At 34.8% G+C, this 22,736-nt stretch overlaps 2 protein-coding genes and 1 pseudogene across 4 annotated transcripts; 2 read left to right on the top strand and 1 right to left on the bottom strand.

The window, feature by feature from the left end:
* Positions 1–7,021: 7,021 nt before the first annotated feature.
* LOC145157334 (uncharacterized) lies at positions 7,022–12,692 on the top strand. The gene is made up of 20 exons (XM_079076392.1): positions 7,022–7,314; positions 7,643–7,746; positions 7,907–7,993; positions 8,073–8,148; positions 8,244–8,318; positions 8,443–8,496; positions 8,604–8,663; positions 8,772–8,888; positions 8,996–9,090; positions 9,181–9,392; positions 9,467–9,564; positions 9,654–9,757; positions 9,828–9,993; positions 10,080–10,202; positions 10,289–10,371; positions 10,471–10,615; positions 10,693–10,722; positions 10,808–10,878; positions 10,973–12,443; positions 12,526–12,692. Exons 1-19 carry the CDS (start codon positions 7,276–7,278, stop codon positions 11,631–11,633), a joined length of 2,400 nt encoding a protein of 799 aa, XP_078932518.1. The 5' UTR covers positions 7,022–7,275; the 3' UTR covers positions 11,634–12,443; positions 12,526–12,692.
* LOC145157339 (ubiquitin-like protein 5 pseudogene) lies at positions 12,207–12,692 on the top strand (annotated as a pseudogene). The gene is made up of 2 exons (XR_013737181.1): positions 12,207–12,443; positions 12,526–12,692. The product of XR_013737181.1 is annotated as a ubiquitin-like protein 5 pseudogene (transcript).
* Positions 12,693–16,758: 4,066 nt separating this feature from the next.
* Positions 16,759–18,814, bottom strand: LOC145157322 (GATA transcription factor 11-like). 2 transcript variants are annotated; one of them, XM_079076382.1, is made up of 3 exons: positions 18,642–18,814; positions 17,517–17,786; positions 16,759–17,419 (listed from the first exon to the last, which is right to left on the bottom strand). In XM_079076382.1, exons 1-3 carry the CDS (start codon positions 18,651–18,653, stop codon positions 16,850–16,852), a joined length of 852 nt encoding a protein of 283 aa, XP_078932508.1. In that variant the 5' UTR covers positions 18,654–18,814; the 3' UTR covers positions 16,759–16,849. The 2 variants fall into 2 exon arrangements, with proteins under 2 accessions (XP_078932508.1, XP_078932514.1); XM_079076388.1 differs by having other exon boundaries at positions 17,517–17,744; positions 18,642–18,811.
* Positions 18,815–22,736: the final 3,922 nt, after the last annotated feature.

Below are 22,736 nucleotides of genomic sequence, written 5' to 3'. Positions count from 1 at the left end.
ATTTACTTCCATTTTATGAGGATTTTGGTGCAAGAACCTTGGTCTTTGGGATTTGGACGTCCCAAGTGACTTATATTTCAGATCTGGGATCTAGGAGGGGTTCCATGGCATAAAGGTGCAAACCTTATGGCCATGGGAGCTCCATGCAAGCTTAAAAACGTTATTATGGCCTTTTTAGCCCTAAAAGGCCATGCATGGAAGGAAAGCTAGGAACTTTACGTGTCCAACTGATGTCCAAGGCCTAGATCTGTTATAGTGTGCTTTGGTTTAGAATATTATGGCTTGTAGACCAAGATCTATGTTCTAGAGAGTTAGGGTTTGAGCTAAACCCATTAAGAAGGACTAATAGCGGGTAAAGTTGGAAACTTTACCAAAGTGTATTCCCAGTGTGTAGGTGAAGTAAGGAGTTTAGTTTGAAGGGTAAGAGCTTAATTCATTGAGATGGCTCAATCAGACACAGGAACTCGGCTAGTCCACGGAGGGACTCGACGATTTTAGTTAGTTTGTCCCATTATAGCTTCAGGTAGAACTCGTCGAGTCGGTGAAGGGATTGGACGAGTTAAATCGGTAGATCGCGAATGTGAGTAGCCTGGGAACTCGACGATTCAGGGGGAGACTCGACGAGTTAGATCGCGATTTCAGGTTCTAGGACTCGACGAGTTGATGGAGGAACTCGACGAGTTAGGTCAACCAGAAGGTTAACTTTGACCCAAGCGTTGACTTTGACCAGGGGTAAAATGGTCATTTTAACATAAGAAGGATTATCAGATTTTGATTAAGTGTTATTATGAAACTGATAGTCGGGGAGTCGTCGGAGGAGCAGTCAGAGATTCCTCACTCGAGATTTCAGCAGTCCGCCTGACGAGGTGAGTTTTCTTCAGTAGGAAAGGGTCTACGACACCAAGGTCGGCCTGTAGTATGATATGTTAGTAGCTAAGTGTGGGCGGGGCCTGAATCTCATATTAGCCGAGTGTGGGCGGGGCCCGGATCTCGTAGTATTACTTTGAGTATAGATATGTATCTGCTTGATAAAATTAGATATACTTGTTGTCTGTGTGATACTTGTATGCATGTTAGACAGTGGAGCATGGGCGGGACCCGAATCTCCTAGACAGCGGAGTGTGGGCGGGGCCCGAATCTCCTAGACAACAGAGTGTGGGCGAGGCCCGAATCTCCTAGTTGCATGTTATGTATATGGTATGTGGTAGTTTGGGGAGACTCACTAAGCTTTGTGCTTACAGTTTTCAGTTTTGGTTTTAGGTACTTTCGGCAGCAAGGGGAAGGGCTCAGGATGATTGCATTACACACACCATTTGTTCATCCTGGGATGTTTATACTCTAATATTTTGATATACATTGATATGGTGTTTGAGATATTATGACATGTGATAACTATGGTTTTATTAATAATTAAAAACGAAAATTTTGGTCTGTATTTTTGGGATGTTTCAAGTTGGTATCAGAGCCTTGGTTTGAGGGATTCGGGCACACTCTGGGGTGTGTTTGAACTCAAACTAAGGACTTGATATAAAATTTTCAAAAGAAAATCATTTTTACAAAAAGAATTTTGAAAAGAGAAAAGAATTTTGAAAAGAGAAAAGGGGTGTGGTGCATGCAATCAGCCAAGCTCAAGTAAGTACTCCAAAATTACCCATGCAAGTTTATGTTATGATATGATTATGAGAACTGCATGCTAGACTAGGACTAAGGATCTCGGGAGGATGCCTTATGTGTCTATTATATGTGTATCAATTTTATGAGAATTGCATGCTAGTTTAGGACTGAGGATCTAGGAAGGATGTCTTATGTGCCTGTGATATGTATCTCAGCTTTATGAACGCGTGCTAGTACAGATTAGTCAGGGATAGCCTGAGAGAGAGATATGCTTGAGTATGTATACTCGATGCTCGAATGTTACTTGCTTTGTGCTTTTAGGAGTTCTAGTTATCTTTTACTAACTAGTAAACGAATATGTTAAGTTACATATTGCGAGGACCAAATAATTTCAGAAGGTTAGGTTTAGCCTTATTTCGTAGCTCTCGTTTGAGTCTAACTGTTGTAGGGTAGAACCTCTCGTTCGAAGAATTATCTTGTCTTAGTGATATGTAATGGTATTTACGAGCTAGTTAGGGGAGATAGTTGAAGGGTTTTGAGCATTATAACAATCCTATGGTGTGCATGCAACCCTAGATGATTTGGATCTATGTTTTCTCTAATATGCATGCAGACTTTTATTTTTCCAAAGCATCATCCTAACTAGCATACAATGGAGTATCTTTACTACAAAATTCTAGTTGGATGACATACCTTTTGTTGTAGTTGGAAACCTTGGACCATTAAGAACTTAGTGTCCCAAGTGTTGCACCTCAAATGGAATCACACAACACCACCAACAATGGAGGAACTTGAGAGGAGGTTACTTGCACTCATAAAATCGGCTTGCCCTCTTGTAAGCTTACTTAGGTTCGATTTCATGAGCTAGAGGAGTTCTTATATAGTGTGGCTTGATTAGGGTTACACCATGCAAACCCTAATGTGCATGACCTTCCGTATTCCTCATGCTCCATGGGTTTAAACCTCTATGGATCATCCATGGGTCACCACATGGGTATATCCCAACACAAAGAACTATGGATCATAAGCCCACATTATAAGAATAAATGATTTACACAATCAATCCCCATATATTTAATTAGTCTCTTTTGATCACAAAATTAATTCCCAATTAATTATTGATCAATACCAATTAAATAATATGATTTCATATTAATATATTAGAACTTATAATATATTAATAAACCATAAATAACCACTTCTCAATTATCCATCCTTCATATTGTTCCGGTGCTATGCAACCCAAATGGACCATGCTATTCCCGGGTCAAGTACATACCAATTATAGTTATGGACTTAGACATTAATCCAACAGTCTCCCACTTGGATAAGTCTAATAACCATTATTGCAAGTACGACTCCACAACCCGACTAGCAATCGTAGCTCTTAAAAGTCGTTGTCGAACTCTGACCTAGTCATTGACGCGTCCATTAGAGAAGGGATCATATATTCCTCCATTCTAGATATCATATGGACTGAGACATGGATTATAATCATTCTATCTGTCCATCTGTTGTTTCCCGATTTCATATTTATGACGACTGACTAATTGAACAAATCAAATCAGTCCAGGCCTGGTGTCATCACTAAATCATCGAGGGGCCCACAGATATCGCTTTTATCCACATGGGGTAAAAGGAACGGATAAACTTCGACCCAAATGCTCGCCTGTACTTACTCATCAAATTACACACAACAATATGTTTTATAACATCCAAGTTACTGGTGCGTGTACATATGTCAATGTGCAACCGACTCGCAACTACAACTCACATGTTTCCGTTTCAAGAATATAAGATATTATCGTCTCACAATCACTCGCGATAAAATCCATGAAGTGATTCAGATGAGTGTGGGTTGAATCCAATACTCGAATCTAATTCCAGTAGTACTCATGAACACTGCAGCTATGTCTAAAACACCTAGACAAACTACAGACCCATTCACGACAGTCTTGCCTCAATACCTACTTCCAAAGTATGATCGACTGTGGATGGTTTGAATAACCTAGTTATTCGGGAAGTCAAAACATGCAAAGTGAAACACAATAATAATACTAATCCTATATGGCCCAAAAACTTTTTGAGTCATATTGATTACTCATTATTCATTGTATAATGTTTCGAATAATCAACTTAATACTTGAATTAAAACAATAGCTATGCCAACCATATAGACAAGTAGCTTATTCTCTTAGAACCTCCTCTTGCATATTGGTGTTTGTGAACCATTAGATGCATCACACTTGAGGTGCTCAAGCTTTCAAAGGCCAAGAACTCTACCCTACTCAAGAGGTATGTATCCTAACTATGTTTGATTATATATAGCTTCAGTTGTATGCTAGCTAGGGTGAATGCTTTGGAAAAAAGAAAATGCATGTATAATTAGTGAAAACATAGATCCAAAGCATTTAGGGTTGCATGTGCACTTAGGAAGTGTTATGGTGCTCAAAACCCAACACCATTATCCAACATGCAATTCTATTAGCTCATATAATATCAACTCTACACTACTCATAATATAAATTGATGTATTTTGGGAAGCTACCGCTCGAGCTATGGTTGATCGTACACACTGCTTCACTGGGTTTTTCTTCTGTAAAAATCTTCATTTCTTTGATTTTTTTTTTTGAAAATCTTCAGATCCTTAGTTTGAGTTTGGAATTACCCTAGAGTTCATCCAAATCCCTCAAACCAGGGCTCTGATACCAAATTTTAAAACAAAAAGTTCATTTTTAAATTACCAAAATATTATTCATGAACCAAGTCATCCAAAAACATAAATGTCAAATACAAATTATCATCATAAAATATCAGAATATCACAGACTGCCCTAGTAACAAATCTCCCAGCGAGTGTGTACAATCAGACATTCGCCTTCCCATAATCCTCAGAAATACCTGAAACACATAAATCAACAATTGTAAGCACAAAGCTTAGTGAGTTCCCCAAGATACCACATGCAACACAACATAAATAAACAACTATGGGTTATCAGCAATCCTAGGGACTATCAGCAGTCCAAGTGGGCAACAACACGCCCTATGGGTTATCAGCAACCATGGAGACTATCCACACTCTCAGTCACACATAAACGACATCATACAAAATAACATTTAGACCCAACTGGTTATCACAAATACAACTATTCTACCACACAGGTAAGAATAAGTGAGGAGACTCACCTGATATCGATGACATCTAAATATCACACCCGAACTGCCGGAACTAAACTCCGCTTAATAACACAATAATTAACCCTAATTAATGATTAAGGTCCTCAACTCAACTCGCAAGTCCAAATTCCACACTAAGACCCTTAAGGGAAAAAAGATCATTTTGCCCCTCCCATGGTCCAAAACCCTAATTCTTGACCAAAGGTCAAAAGTCAGCAAAAGTCAACTGCCTAGCGCGTACGTTGGGCGTACTCATTCTTACGTGAGGCGTACAAATCAATCAATGACCATTCTTAAACGGGCTTGGCTACGCGGGGCGTAGCCAGGAGTACACCCGACGTACTCTGCCTGATCCCCATTTATCAACTTTTATGTCTTAATCCGTTAAGACACCTATCCCAACTTCAGATCTGACCATAATAGCATGTCTTAACCCATAAAGTCACCGACTTTAAGCCTTTGCATGGCTAAAAAGGACCGGATACACAAAACTCTAACTTTCATCACGCTCTAAGTCATTTAACTCATGCATGGGTCAATTGAAATGATCAAGCAACCATTTTTATGAATCCACAAGACCTATAACACATGAACGAACAACTACAATGCTTTGGAGTGCTCCAAAATCACAAAGGTTCAAGCTTTGGGATAAAAAGCTCATAAAAACTCATTTATGGAGATCTAAAAAGGAAACACATCAAGGTATAAACTTTATACCTTCTGAAGATGCACAAGGTGAAGTAGTTTCCGGATCTACAAGCTTGTAAGCAACACCTCCTTCTTTACTAGCCTTATTCTTCAACAAATGAGCACCAAAATCACTAATAAGCTCCAAAAGGGTTTATGAGGGAAGGGGTAGTTGATAAGAAATGTCCAAGGTAGGCATAAGGTTGATTAAATAAGGAGCAAACCCTTAAAATTAGGGTTTAGAGGCCGAGCTAGTATGCCCAATGTACTAGCATGGCTTCCACGATCCGAGTTCTCACAAGTACGTTGTGCGTACCTCACGTACGGGATGAATTGTGATTCTTTAAACAACAAGGGACCAAATATGCAAACTTTAAATAGGCTAAGGGCTAAAATGAAAATACCTAAAAATCGGATGTTACAAAAAAATCATAAAGTGACCTAATATTATATCTAAGTTATTTAATGAGCAAAGTGAATACCTTTTACCTCCAAATGATCATATGTAAAGTGAAGATACACGATCCACGATGGAACCAAGCACACAAACACCAAGATGGTCTCCTTCTTCTTTCAACCTTCAGAAAGTTGGCTTCACACACACTCAAGCACACATATGGACGCTAGGGTTTGGGTGGGATAAGATCTCAGAGGGTGGAGACTGCCAAATGAGGCAACCCTAGGAGTTAGTGCACTTAAATAGGGATACAAACAATGTTTATGTCTCAGATGATGGTGGATCATAGTTAATGTTGATTCTATTACCAACACTTGTGGAACGTGACTCGGATCAGAATATTCACCGATTTTAAAATTGCTCTAATCATATCTTGATTCACGTTGATGAAAGATTGGAATGACGATTTCGAACACCGGTTTTGGGTTGGGAACACCAACCGGTTAACTGATAACAAAATATATGTTTTCATATTGGACTAAACTTTCTTTGCAAGATCTTTCTTTTACTTACGGTGTAGCATGGTTTCATATTGGACTGAACAAGGTTTTATTGATTGAGATTGACCCCATGGTCTCGTGTATCGAACCCTAGGCTTACTTGGTTAGCTGAACTCCAAAATCAAATTGGTTTTCATTAGTAACATATGCGTTGCGGGAAGATTAGAACACCGATTCAGTCGGTGATGGTAGTGATTAGTGGTTTCGATCGAGAAGGGAGAGTTGCAACAAATAAGAAAGTGGGAAAGAAGGGATGATGATGGGTAACGACACTCTTACTTGCTGATTAGGAGGCGGTCACTGGTTGACCCCTTCATTTTCTAAATAAGGATTTTTTAAAACTAAAGAAGTTGAGTTTATACCCTTAGGATGAAAAAAAATAACATGTAAGACATTTTAAAACATAAAATGGTATTGGGTCACAATGATATCAACCCTAATATATTTATATAATGTTTACTTATAAAATAAGAAAAATAATAATTAAAAGAATATTTTGCATAAGAAAGAGGGCAACAGTAAAATTACATAAATGTCCAATACACGCAGGGTTGTTAATGCCTATCAGTATCAGGACCTTTTTGTACTTTTGCAACCTGCCCCTGTCTTTGCCCCGTTCGCACAACCCTCGTATCTCTCTTGGCTCATTGTGAGAAATTTTTTGGAGCTCATCTCTCTCAAATTTATCGATTTCACTGTTTTTCATCTAAAAATCCAAAAATTAGGGTTCTTGTTCTCTTTTGCTTCAATTATTCCAAGTGGCCAATCGTTAATCTCTAGTTTCTGTCATCTCTTTTACCCATCTAGGGTTTTGCAGATCTAAATCCAGTTACAATTCAACATGTTTTGGCATCTTACAGCTCTCTCTGCTTCGTCACCGGTAAGTTAGAAGAACAACACGATTTGTTTTTATTTGCACACAAGTTGTTGAAATTTAATCTGAAAATTGTCAATTACCAAGTGTTTGTTGTGATTTGTGTTAGTCGTGTTCTATTCTTCCTCTCGAATAGATCTTGTTATTATGTTTATTGACTAATAAATATGCCTTGGTGAGTTATTGGACTCGTTAGAGCTTAAAGCTAAGGTGATTGACTGTATGAAAGAAGTATCACTTCATTTCATATAGTTAAGCATCGAAGTAATAATGATTAAGTTTCATTTAATAACTTACGTTATTTATGATCACTGAGTTTTTGTCATATGTTCAGATTGAGTCTATCTTGGACAAAGAAAGTTTCACATTGGAAGAGCTCTTGGACGAGGAAGATGTCATCCAAGAATGCAAAGCTTTGAATAGTCGCCTCATCAACTTGTAATTCCACTTTTATCTTAGTAATTTAGACTCATCTTCTTGCCTCCACCATCTAAATGAGCTAATACTTCCCACAGTTGTGATATTTCCATTTATTAAACTGCAAATAAGATGACAAGAATCTATGTCATGAATACTTAAAGAAAATCTTTGTTTTCAGCTTGCGTGACAGAGTCCAAGTTGAACAATTACTGCGATATATCACAGAGGAGCCTCAAGCTGATGCTGATAGCAAACGAATTTTCAAGTAAGCCATTTTCTTGTTGTATACAATATATATTTGGATCAAAGATGGTTATGTCTAATAACTTATTGTACATGTTTAGGTTCCCTTTCATTGCTTGTGAGATCTTTACATGTGAAATTGATGTGATCTTCAAAACTTTAGTGGAAGAAGAAGAGGTTTCTGAGTTTTATTTAGTATTATGTTGTTACATAAATACATGCTTCATTACATTCTCTCACATGATTTCCTTCTTCAAACCCAAAACTTGCAGCTAATGGATCTACTTTTCTCATTCCTGGAGCCAACCCGTTCCCATAGTGCCTTGTTGGCTGGGTACTTCAGCAAGGTATGTTCTTTAAAACAAGGTGTTTCTTGCATTGAATATAAGTATTATCATCTACTGTAAAGATCAATTGGAGAAAGGGCATTTTGGGCAACTATTGGTTGACATATTTTCTTCTGTGTCATAGGTTGTGATATGCCTCATGTTGCGGAAGACAGTTCCACTTATGAATTATGTTCAAGTGAGTAAACTTATCTACTTGATATTACAGCTTCTAATTTCATTCTTGAATATATCTTTTTTGATCATCACACTTCACATTTAACTAATTATTCAATATGTCAACAGGTGCATCAAAATGTTTTCCAACAGCTGGTTGATTTGATTGGAATTACATCAATCATGGAGGTTAGTAAATTTTCCATCCAGCATTAACTGTTTTACACTTTTACTTTGAGCTTTATGATTTCTATAACTTAAAAATAAATGGTTACTTTGTTTTTTTTCTAAACACAGGTCTTGGTAAGACTTGTTGGAGCTGATGATCATATGTATCCCGATTCTGTGGATGTGATGCAATGGTTAACAGATAGCAATCTGTTGGAGATGATTGTGGATAAATTAAGTCCATCAGTGAGTACAATTTCATATTCAATATATGTCCATATATATTATTATATTATATGTTTACATGATTTAATATTGATTGATTGATTGTATCTAAATAATGATGACTACAGAGTTCTCCTGAAGTACATTCAAATGCAGCAGAAACTCTATGTGCTATAACTAGAAACACATCATCTCCTCTTGCCTCTAAACTTTCTACCTCAAGGTTAATATCTTCATTCCTTTCATATATTATATTATAATTTCTGTTTAATGACTATATATATATTTTTTTCTATGTTTTTATCTCTCCCAGTTTTGTTTCAAGGATTTTTGGTCATGCATTGGAATTGGATGATTCACATTCAAAATCTGGACTTGTGAACTCATTGTCTGTGTGCATATCTTTATTGGATCCAAAAAGATCATTTCCTTCACCTCCATTTTATTCTTTTCGTGGTCATCATGTATATGAGTCACCTGTTCAAGTCAATCAAGAAACTGTTGGAGCAATGTTGCCTCAACTCAGTGAGTTTTATACATATTATTTTCATTTTTTCATGCTTTACAAAAACATTGTACTGATTATTCAAATGTCTCAGGTGACTTGTTGAAGTTGTTAAACGTGTCACTAGATGAAAAAGTCTTGCCAACTACATATGGCCAGTTGAAGCCTCCTCTAGGAAAGCATCGGTTAAAGGTTAATTTTTGTTAAAAATATTTTTTGTCTTTTTTTTAATAGCCATAAGAACAAATTTATATTAATAAGCGATAAATATCTACTTGCAGATTGTGGAGTTCATTGCAGTTTTATTGAAAACTGGAAATGAAGTTGCAGAAAAGGAATTAATCAACTCTGGAACCATACAAAGAATTCTTGATCTTTTCTTTGAGTAAGCCATTAACCATGATCTAAATCTAATTAATTAAACTCTATATATTTTAATTGTTGAATTTACCTAGGTACCCTTTTAATAATGCTTTGCATCATCACATCGAGAGTATAATATATTCCTGTTTAGAAAGCACAAACAATACTGTAATTGATCATCTGTTTCAAGGATGCGGTTTGTTTGCTAAGATTCTTCAAACAGAAAATAATCCTTTCCTTTCTGGAGAACTTAATCAGGTAATTAGTTATTCTTTACTTTAAATCCAAATAATATTTTTTAAACCTAATCTGTAACAATTTCTATTATTATTATTTATATGCAGCCTACATCACTGGCTTCCGGAAGAAATCCACTCCGAGTTGGAAACATCGGACACATCACTCGCATTGCCAATAAAATCATGCAGTTGGGAAACACCGATACTCGCATTCAGATGCATATTCAGGTGTTTTTTTTATCTATTATAAATTTATAACTAAATAATTATAATGAGTATAAATATTATATATTTAAATACTTGTGGTGATTTAGGAAAGTAGCGAATGGAATGAGTGGCAAGCTACAGCTCTACAGGATCGGAATATGGTTGAAAATGTTTACAGATGGGCTTGTGGGTGTGTGTTTCTAACTTTCTATAATTCTATCACATCATATTTTATTTTTTTATAAAAATATTATATCATATGATTTATTTATTTGATGTATATATATAGGAGGCCAACTTCAATTCATGATAGAAATAGGGATAGTGATGAAGATGACATTCATCATGATCGAGACTATGATGTTGCTGCTTTAGCAAATAATTTAAGCCAAGCATTTAGATATAATGTCTATGACAATGAGGAAGGTGAAGAGGTATATATCTTCAAAATTCAAAATTCAAAAATTTAAATTCCTATTTTTATGCTTTTTACTATTTATTTTGATATCAGGGTCATGGGACTCTCGGGCGTGATGATGAGGTACTAAATCTTTCATTTATTTGTTTATTATTATTATAATTTATATAATATATTTATAACAATTTTACCTTTTTATAATGTATAGGAGGGTTATTTTGACAATGAATCTGCTGAAGTTGTGATATCATCCTTAAGACTAGGTGATGACCAAGGGAGGTAAAAGAATCTAGAATCATCTATAAAAAGTAACCCACTTTCATTTTCATTAATTTTGAATATAATAATAATATTTTTTTTTGTCTCTTTTCAGCAATCTGTTTACAAATTCAAATTGGTTTGCTTTCCAAGACGATAAAATGGGGGGAGACACAACCGCCACGTCACCGGAAACAATGGACGAAATCAACTTGAACGGGGCGGCAACCACCAATGAGGATCACGACGATGTGGTGGTTGGCACGGATGTCGATGAAGATTTTCTCAACACCAAAAATTCCAATAATGCCCCTACCCGAAGCCCAAACCCATTCAGTGAAGACTATGTAGAAAACGAAGAAGATCTGTTTGCAGACAGACCGATGCCCGAATGGGTAGGATGGGAAGACCCGTCAAATGTTGAAATCCCGGTTCCGGTTCCTGGGTCCGGGGTCAACCCGTTTGAAGAAGATTACAATAATACCCCTGATGTTGACATTCCAACACCAGTAGAAACGCCAACGCCAACGCCAACGCCAACGCCAGTGCCTTCGTTGTTTGAAGAAGATGTGGAGTTTGTAGGGGTAGAATTGGAATTGGATGGGTCGGAAAAGGCGATGGATAAGGCTCTCAAGGAAGGGATTGTGGGGGAGGCGGGGGCGTTGAAAAGGAAAGTTGTACCTGGTGGGCCCGAGAAAGAGAATGTTAGTGACCCGAAGGAGTTTAATGATAGTAATTATTGGAGGGTGGATCAAGAAATTGCTGTTTCTGAGTGACACTGACAGTGACAGTGATATGATATTATATGTCAGGTTTTGTATTAAAGGGGATGGATGGATGGATGTACAAAGTATAATTTTGTTGAAAATGGACATAGTTGTTGTTGGGTTAGGTTAATTTGGGATGTTGACAACTTGATTATTGTTACTTTGGATGTTATTTTCTATTTGTTGTTTCTAGATATGTCTTTTAACAGATTATGGGGAGGTTTTATACTTTTATATTCCTCCCTTTTGTATTATTATTTTTGTATTTTTGGTCATCTACAAGACGTCATTATTTACATTTGGTAGTTGTGTTGGAACAAGTTTATTTTTATTTAAATTATAATTGTATTTAATCCAAGTTATAATTAGCCACACATTTGAGCGGGCTGAATTGTTACACGTGGACAAACACACGCTCAAAACCACCCCTCACGCTCGGAACCTTCTCGAATCGTGCTCCCCAAGTAATCACCAGCGCCTATAAAAGCAAACAAGTTTGGTTTTTTTTCTCATTCTAAAAAATAATCACTTACGTGTTGGGGACTTGGGGTTGGAGATTTTGTTTTCTCTGAATCGAACAAAATGATCGAGGTGGTGTTGAATGACAGATTGGGGAAGAAGGTTCGAGTGAAGTGCAACGAAGATGACACAATCGGCGACCTGAAGAAGCTTGTGGCAGCTCAGACGGGAACTCGCGCCGATAAGATCAGGATTCAGAAGTGGTACACTATCTATAAGGATCATATCACTCTCCAGGATTACGAGATTCACGATGGGATGGGGCTTGAGCTCTACTACAATTAAATTTCATTAAATCATGTAAGACGTCGTATACCTAACTAGTTTCATTGTTATCAACATTGCTTATAGCCTGATTTTTGTTTATCGTTATCAATTTTAGGGTTTGGATAGATGATATCGTCAATCGGTGTATTGTAAGGTTGATCTGGATCATGTATTACTGATAACATGAGTTTTCATTGATATGATCATGATACGACGGTTTAGTCATGTGATTGTGCCTGTTGTCTTCTTCAAATAATTGATATATCGTCTGTTTTTCGTCAATTTTATGCTTTATGTTGATTGAATAAGTTTTTGATTGTTAACAATTGGCAACAAAGCATGGGTTTCTGTATATTAATTTTGAAGAATCATTGGCCTACTTTGGATCCAAAATTAAGAAAACTGGTTGAAAATGAAACCAGGGTTGAGATTGGTATTCTCGTAAGATTAGATCCAAAAGCAATCAAAATGAGATATAAAGGAGATTTGATGAACAGAAACAAAGAAACAAAAAGTTGTCACAAGAGTGCTATAAGAAGTTATTGAGCGTTCATCTATCCAATAATAAGAAAAGCAAAGTGGAGGGAGTTGCAAATAGCTGACAATTTTCCAAAATATGTATGTACATTGTTTCTAACTTTCTCGTGGTGTTTTGATTGCATATTTCTCTTTCCCTCAGCTCATTTACATTAACCACATTTTCAGTCTTTGTATTTTGTAATAGTTGTTTGGGATTGAGAGTTGAACTACTTTGTAAACCAATTTTGTTGGGTGTTTAAGTTTCTTGTTTTGTTATTATTTCGTAAAAATACAATTAAGTGTTTGTGATTTTAGTGTCACTTGCCATTAGTGTAATAGGAATTAACACGAGTATCAAATGGAGATTTAATTGTGACTTAATACAAACTGGATGGTGTGGGGTACACAATGCATACTTGTATATAAAACGAGTTTGATCCCCAAAAATAACTACATAATTTGTGACATGGAATGCATATGAAAAACATGTTTTAGAATGAAACAAAGTAAAATAAATAAAAGTTTGGGTATGCTCGGTGACATCTCAAGCTGCCTAACAGCCCGAGTTGTCTTTTTGGGTGGTTTTGGTAGGTAGCTCGAGCTGTCTGGTAGTTTTCTAGTAACCGTCTCTTTTAATTGTCTATTATGTAATTTCCGTTGATGTTATCTGCTTTTTCAGATAGATAAGTGTTTATGCTTATATTTCGTTTATTTGGAAATCAGAGTATTTGAAAATTTGATCACAAATTTTTTGATGGTGAACATTTGTACCTTTGGAAGTATAATAGCTTTCACCCCTTTATAAAAGATTTGGAATATTTTTGCTAACAACGAGATGATTATGGACGTTTTTTGCAACGCGCTTTTGAGAGCTTTGGAGTTTTTAATAAAATTAGTCGATAACTAGATGACATAAGCGTGAAATGACTATATAATAGTATATTTGAAATTTATGGAAAAATCCTCGTGGATTTATCATAAGTTATCTCAAATAGTTTAAAAAAAAGGATTTAATAAGCTACTTTAATCGCCTCATCAAACACTATATTGCAATAAAGTAAAAAAAAATTAAGTCATTTTACTCCAAACACAACCTAAAGTTTTTTATTTTAGAACAAAGTTTTTTTATCCAAAATAAACTTTAAGTAGCGTACATCCCTATTGTAGCAAAATTACTAATTGTGTTTGGCAAAACAAACTGATAGTTAGTAGCTAGAATCAATAACTTTAATATGTTATATAAGAGTTTGACAAAAATAGCAGAAAACTTTTGATGTGTGTAAAATTACCTAAAAAGGCACCTATTTAAAATAAAGATCACGATGACAAGTAAAGTTAATGGCAATTTTGCAAATTGATTAAAAAAACTTAATATTTTTTTTTGAGTTTTTTCTTAAATGCTACATGAAGTAGTTTTTAGGCTTTTGGAAGTGATCACCACTAACCACAAATGTGGCAATATGATGGGATGTGAACACCAGAAAAAGAAGCCATGAAAAAACCATCTGCCAAAAAATTTGCCGAATTATGGGACAGTCTAATCTCATACACCGAAGTCCATTCTCTGATGGGCTTTTACCCAGTAGCCAGACGACCAGGTCCTAAAGCAGTTTTCTTAGCCGACTTATCAGATCCTATGACTTTATGGGATTATTTTATTCATGGATTCATCGACACCATCTATCTAGAAGACACCAATCTACACTGCATCAGCGAATTCCCTTCTGCTGTGCAAACTATCATCAGAAATTATAAAATACGCTTTGCAAAACAAGAAAGAGGATTATTCATCAAAATGCATTCTAGCTACCCAATTTTTGATGAAGAATCTCAACTAATTGTCCCAAGTATTACTTTTGCAAACATGAGAATAAGCAACGGCTCAAAACCAACAAAAGATGATCTACCCCATGAATCCCCAACACAAGAACATCTAATCTTTGCACTTGCCGGTGTTTATTTAGCATCATCACGCATTGGCAACGGTAAAGATCAAAGGTCAAGAATCAGAGTAAATTATGCTAGTAAAACTTTCATTATCTACTCTTTAACAGACAATGAAATCACTTCGGAAGCAATGAATGCAATTGAAACATTCGAACAACCTTTCGAAAAATTTTCTCATCAACTGGCTGAATTACCCGATGATATCAAGAAACAACTTTGCAAACATATTATGCATGCTCCAAGACACAATTGCAGTCACTGTTCAGAAAACACAGAAGAAACACCATTCATGGAAGATTAACATCAGCCATGACACAAGCAAACATTATTCAAAAACATGTCTTTTCGGAGGCGGGAGGAATGACGTAAGCAATGACATAAGAAGCCATTATTAAAGAAGACATTATTGAAAACACGTGTCCTTTCAATAATGAAGGGATTGTTATTAAATTAAAGTGTCGGTAGGATAATTATTATATGTCTATTGTATTATTGTGATGTAACATAAAGTGTTAGTCCCTCAATAGTCTAGGGGGCTATATTGTAAATATGTTTGTCATATTGCAATCATACGATTGCAATTCAATTATGTAACCGGCTCCTTTGAGCCTATAAATAGGGCATTTGCCCATATGAAATGAACAAGCTAAAATTGAGTGTTTAAGATTTGAGTTGATCTCAATCTTCTTCTGTTGAAATAGCTCGTCTATTTCTGAATAGCAGAACCCTATCCAAACATATCCATATATTCATATAAACATATCAAACCCAGACAATCAATCCATCGTCAATCCATTCCGACGCATCATTCAGGTATATTCTATCCTAATTATATTAATTCCGCCATGTTTTTTAATTCCGACGCATCATTCAGGTATATTCTATCCTAATTATATTAATTATATTAATTCCGCCATGTTTTTCAATTTGGCTTAGCTTTTCACAGCCAAAAGTTCTTTTTGGAAAAGAAAAAAAGCAAAAGATGTTTGACAAAACTAGTTTTAAAAGCTACTTTTGGAGTTTTGATACAAGGAAAAAGAACTTTTTGGAAAAGTCAGGAAAACCTGATTTTTTGTAACTTTTCCAAAAATGACTTTTGGGCTGTGAAAAGCTAAGCCAAACACCCCACTAATACGGTTTTGTGTGATGAAGAGGTGACAGTGACATGACACATATTTATGGTTAGTGATAACCACTCCGAAAGACCTTAGATTTGAATTTTTTTTGTTTAAACTAAAAGCTAAAAATTTGTGCTCTCAAACAAAACTTTTTGTTTATATCGAGTTTTTTTTTGCTAAAGTTAAAAGCTAGAAGCTCAAAAAAACACTCGCTGACAAACATAGTTGTTCTTAAACTAATATGTAGCCCAGCCAAACACATTTACACAAATAAAAACAACTCCGGCTTCCGCCTATTTTTTGCTAAACATACCTTAATGTTTGAAAAATCCATATGAGAAAGTTCACCAAATGAAAAAAATCTAATGTTAGAGATTTTAATGTCATGCATTTTAGATGATTGAAACTTACAACACGTTAGATAGACTGAAATTTACAGGAGCATTAAATATGACCAATACAAAGCTCAAATACAAATACATGTCTCTAGTGTACACACATGCAGGTTAGTTTGAAACATTATGCAAGTCATTCTAAGGATATAAACAACTATTGTCAAAGATTTTACAAGTTTACACCTTTTTGAGTACTTTTGTTACCAAGTTGAAGCTTTGTAATTTTATCTTTTGGATCACATAAAACATATGATCAAACACTTTGCTTCAAAAATCCTACCCCAAATGTTAGATTTCTCCTAGCACAACTTCATTCATCATCATTGAAAGAATCAATATATCCAATTTGCCAAAATTGTGAACCAAAAATCAAACAAACGATCACCTATTTAATAAAATCATAACAATCATCTAATTTTCTAAGTCTTACACAAGCTCAAAAATCAACAACTAACAAAAATCAACTAGTGTCTATTAAATTGGAGCTCCACACTTTCTTTTTAAAATAATCATCATTCACTCCTCCACCCTTCATTCTCATCTCCACCACCTTCCTGTGAGAGTTTGAATGCAAAGCCGGGACAAAACTCGGGCTAGCCGCCGGGCGGTACTCCGGGAACAGCCGCCCGGATCTGTAGCGGACCCCACAAGCATTACAAAGTGTTTTTGGGCCCATTGGGCCTTCTCTCCATTGTGGGGTTTTAGTTATCTCACAATGGCTGCATTTCTTGTTTTCATTGTTACCATTTTGTTGTTGACCAAAATTTCTTCTCTTTTTCTTTTCCTTGACTTTTTGAAGAGGGATTGGTAGAGTTGACTTTGACCATGGACTCTCGGTCAGGGTTGACCGTGCCCGTTTTGTTCGAGTCCTGACCGGAATTGCGATTTCGGTTCCGAATGAGATTGTTTTGCCTGCTGAGCTGGACATTCTGCGTTCAAGGACTGAATCAGGGCTAGGTGCTTCAAAGGATCTTGGTTTTGATTTTTTTAAGGTTAAATCTTCTTCTTCATATAGAATTGGCGTGTCTTTCTGAGGATAAAATCGTCAACAAACATATAAATATAATTAAATACTAAAAAGTAAAAAAGAAAACCTCAAAAATAATCAAGGGTATGAAACTACTTACAAGAAGACAACTTTCCGGGAAGGAATCTGCAGAACCACCGGTACCACCACCACCACCACCGCCATTGACATTGCTGACTGGCGGCGGGAGAATCTCTCTGAAAACCTCCGACGGGATAGGACCAAGTTTCTCCGCCCAATCTTCAACAAGAGCGTCTCCTTCCAAAGTCTCAACAGGGTAATCCAAGATATTAAGAATGTCACCCAAATAATCATCATCATCATACACCTGAGGATAATAATCAGCATCCGTATACATTCTACTCTTATCCTGGATGATAAACGGATTATAATTGAAAACAGAGATGATCAGAAGAGCCAAAAGTTGATGCATCTTTTTCTTTTTCTTATTCTTATTCGTATTCGTATGATTTTACTTCAAGTATGTGACTTGTGGAAGGAGAAACAAATCGTTTATATAACTGATGCACAATGCACAATATTATCAAGAAAAAGTCAAAAAAAAAAAAACAAGGATAATTCATGTTTGACTTCGTGTATATCTCGTGAGAAAAGGTAAGCTATCAATTGGTAATTATACGTCATCGAGATCGAGATTAATAATAGATAAATTCACATATGGAATGAAGTGTTTCTTTGATTTAGGGCTCGTGTTAAAAAATCAAAAGACTTTTTTCGTAATACAATCCGATTTTTCAGTAGAGATAAAAGTTAAGCATCTTGGGATTTAACCAAAAACCCTAAAATTAAGCAAACATAAAACCAAACCAAGATTATAATATCCGAAAATCAAGCATGCATTGTCTGAAAGTTATCTCTTCGACAAATATAATCAGTATCTATTCATGGAAACTTCGGATAAAATAATACCCCCAAAAAAATTAAAAGTAAAAAGGAAAGTTTCGTATTCGTGAAGTAAAACGGCGTCGTGATAAGGGTTTTAGGGTCACACACGGGTTTTGATTTTGCCCTAGAGTAGTAACACGATAGCGACTCAGAAAATGGGAAAGGGGCGTTGCAGAAACAAAAAGGTGGAAACGGTAACTTTCGTCAGCCGTTTTGATTAATGGAACAAGGGACACAGTTGGAGAATCGAGAAACGAAACCTTAAGTTCGCGAAGAAATTCGAGAGAAATGTAGCGAAAATGGAGAAATGAAAACTCACCTGTGCGTCCATGGCGGAACTACGTTTTTACAGCATAGCAGTTTGGAAGAATTTACACCGAGAGAGAGAGAGAGAGAGAGAGAGAGAGAGATGGTTGGTCTGAGTGTGTAAATATGAAGGAGATGGTGGAAGTAAATTTTTAGGTTTAGGGAAAGGGGGGAAATGGAGGTGGTGGAGTAAATAGGGGTGATGGTGCATGGGATCACATGGTGGTCCACACTGTACCCGATTAAATTTTGTACTCTCCCAAAACATTAAAAGCAACATTTTTGTTTTTTCATTGTGTGTGAGAGTTGTGCACTATAAAAAATATATATATAAAATAAAAGTAAAAATAAAAATAAATTCAAATAAGATAATACTTAAAAGGATAATAAATTTTTATTTTTGTTTGTACTTAGACCATACCAATGTATTATATGAATTTATATAAAAGAAAATATAAATATGAAATTCTAAACATTTGAAAAGTTTGAATTTATAAAAAATATGAAAAATAATGAATTATTAAAATTAATGTTTTTTTTTCTTTTTTAAGTTAAAAAAATAGTTTAGATAAATAATCAAATGAAACTAATGAGACTTTAATTTAATAATTTTGAAATTTTGGTTTAAAATTATTATTTAAATTCTTTAATTAGAAGAAAGTTTTGCATAGACGTAGCGGGTAAACGAGCAACAAGCTGTGTCGCAACCCCTTTTTGGATGTCAAAACTAATTCTTTTAAAAACAACATCTATAGATCTTGGAGTCATAACATTACTATGCATGACTCGTTGGACTCTATTGAGTAGCTCCACAACTTCTGGCACAAGGAAACCGAAAGTATCAAATGCAAAGGGTATAAACGTGTGTTGATTTTGAAATTAGAAGGAAAATCTATTAATTAAATTGATATACATTTATTATTATATTTAAATATATGTAGAATTTAATCAAATGAAAAAACCATAAAATAACATGAAAATACTAAGAAAAAGCCTTGTGGTATAATGTATTAGAAGATGACAAATGACAGAACCATTTTTATTTATTAGGGAGAATTTAGTTATTGATTTTTTTCGTGTTTGATTTACCTATGAATTATTTAAAAACGTTCATATTTAACCGTTATGACTGATTGTGCCGATCATAACGGTAAAATATGAATATTTTTAAATAATTCATGGGTAAATCAAACATGAAAAAAGTTCAGTGGCTAACTGTGAACAAAATTGAAAGTTCGTTACCTTTTCTAGTCATTATCCATTTTTTAAAAAGTCAATAAATATAAAAATATGTATTCAAATGTACAAATACTTTTAAAAATAGTTTCAAAACTTTCAAAAGGAGTTTTTGAAAAGGTACATCCCTTTTACTTTAAAAAAAATACTTGACTTATTCACGCAAAATAACTATAAAATATAAACTAATCCAAACATTAAAAAAAAGCTTATAAACTTATAGCTAATCCAAATACTTTTTTAAATTTTTATCACCATATAAGCTAATAAACATTTTTTATCAGAAAATGCTTATTGAGTTAAATAAGCAATCACAAACAACCCTTAATAAATTGAAATTTTCATGGTATTTTAAATGTCATTTACTAAAAACAACATGAATAAATCTTGTTGTATCCATATTTATAAATAAATTTGTGTCTTATTATCCTTTAATGGAATTTTGTCACCATTGAAATTGGATGCTCAAACTGTAATATCTTTTAACTTTCTTTTTAGAAACATGGAACACGAAAAACAGATATAACTTCTGTTATCATATAAGTTGTGAAACTGAGAGTTAAAAAGGCAACAGACATGCTTGGCATAAACTAGAAGTTTCATTATTCATACAAAAAATCAAATGACTAGAAACAAGATGTTAAAAAACTAGATGAGATGCGCGACAAAAACGCTAATGACAAAGAGATAGAACAGGGGAAACGAGAGCTCGTGGATATGTTTATGTAACATAATAAGGAATGATAACTTGAAAGGGTAATGAACTTTCAACTTTGTTCACATTTAGTCACTAAACTTTTTCGTGCTTGATTTACCCTTAAATTACTTGAAAGTTTTCACATTTTATCCTTATGACCGGTTGTAGACGGTAATAAGGGTAAAATATGAACAATTTCAAATAATTCATGGGTAATCAAGCACAAAAAAAGTTTTAGCTACTAATGCAACGTCACAAAAATTAAGACTAAAATTTTTTATTTTTAAATTAACAAAACCATTATCCAAAACAACATCATAGAAACCATGGTGAAACAAAGTGTATCAATAACATCCACGTACACCAGAGTAATATAAAAAATGCAGAACGATGTGGTATGTGCACTGCAATCATCCCGGGCTCTTCCCCTTTGAACCAGAAGTACATGAAACATAAACTAAAAACCGTAAGCACAAAGCTTAGTGAGTTCCCCAAAATACCATGATACGTGTGGAATGTACTAGTTTTAATCCTACTAACTTAGACACAAAGACAAACACACGAAAGGCAGTGTACCTATCGATTAGCAGTTTAGTTCAGGTAAGTAGGGTATCGAACACAGGGAACGGTAAACAATTAAAATAAATACTAGTATTACCTAAATAAAACAAGTAATAAAAAGGGTTTTCTCTAGTTTTGCAAGACTAGAAACTTAAGAAATTACTAAACACTTAAACAAAAGACAATTAACAACTAAGGAGAAACAAAAAACAACTAGATTCAATCACCTTAAAGAGACTTTCGTTTAGATTTCAATCCCCTTATTCCTATGGTTGATTTCGTGGCAAGTGCAATGGATTAATATGTCATTGGTTACCGATTTCTAATGTGATTAGGTTCATGTTCACTATTACTAATCCTTTAACAAATAAGTTAATTCAAATAGTGGCCAGTTGATTAAACTAACAGATTTCCTAGTGTTCAGTTTGAATCAAACAAGACTTGTAATATTGGTTAACTAAACTTGTTATTGTAAGTCCCTAATCTACTTGTGTATCAATCAGATCCGTTTGATGGTGCGGAATCCCAATCAAACGGATGATGTCAGATCAAATAGAAGAGAAGGAGAAGAAGAAGATGATGAATCTTGTATGTATTGATATGAATGAAGATCCGGATACAAGATTCACACACACTAACACACACACTTAAGCTCCTCTAGTGTTCATCCATCATCAATCTCTTCCTCACACCCCTCACCCCTATATATACTCGACTGGGCCGCAAAATGGGTTTACGGCCGTAAACGTGTTTACGGCCGTAAACTCTGTTTACGGTCGTAAACGTGTTTACGGCCGTAAACTCAGTTTACGGTCGTAAACTCACAACACATTACAGAAAAATACAATTTCTTAGAAAAGCAAAGTATAAACCATATTTTTGACCCAACAGTTAATTCAATTAACTCATATGTGGTTGGTCATCACACATGCTCACACATTAACTTACTTATTTTCTAGTTAACCCTAGGTTCATGTTCACTAATACTAGGCATACAAATATGATTCAAGCAATTAAGAAGATGTTCATACAACTCAATAAACTTGATTATTAACGAAAAATAATTATCATTAACACATAAGGATATTTTAACAATCTTAACAAGATAAATAACCAAATCAAATTAATCCAAGCCACTCAATTAAACCATATTCATAAGATCATCTACATGTAAACAGAAGTATAGATTTTAGCCCACAACTTCAGCAAAAACAATCATAAACTCAAAATCTAATGTTATCAACATGATTCAAAACAAATATTTAGAGAAAAGTGATACTTTAATGCCTTTGATCTCTTCAAACTTGAACTTCTAGTTGAAAATCAAAAACCAGAGCTTCTAAGAACCTCTCTGGCCTCCAAAAGTCGCTCAAAGCCTCCAACATTAGTTGGGGTTTCGAATGATAACGCGCTCTCTCTCTCTCTCTCTTTATATATATATATATATATATATATATATATATATATATATATATATATATATATATATATATATTCTGAAAAATAGAGCAAATCGACGAGTTTTATGGAAAAACTTGTCGAGTTTCTCACTTAAATCGTGTGTACGACAAGTCACTAGTTTATCGGGAATTTTCATCTTAACTCGTCGAGTTG

The sequence above is a fragment of the Lactuca virosa genome, chromosome 1 (assembly GCF_052849685.1).
Source record: "Lactuca virosa cultivar CGN04683 chromosome 1, Lactuca_virosa_CGN04683_v6, whole genome shotgun sequence".
NCBI lineage: Eukaryota > Viridiplantae > Streptophyta > Magnoliopsida > Asterales > Asteraceae > Lactuca > Lactuca virosa.
Note: the sequence above shows the minus strand (reverse complement) of the source record. Positions and strands in the feature narration are given on the sequence as shown.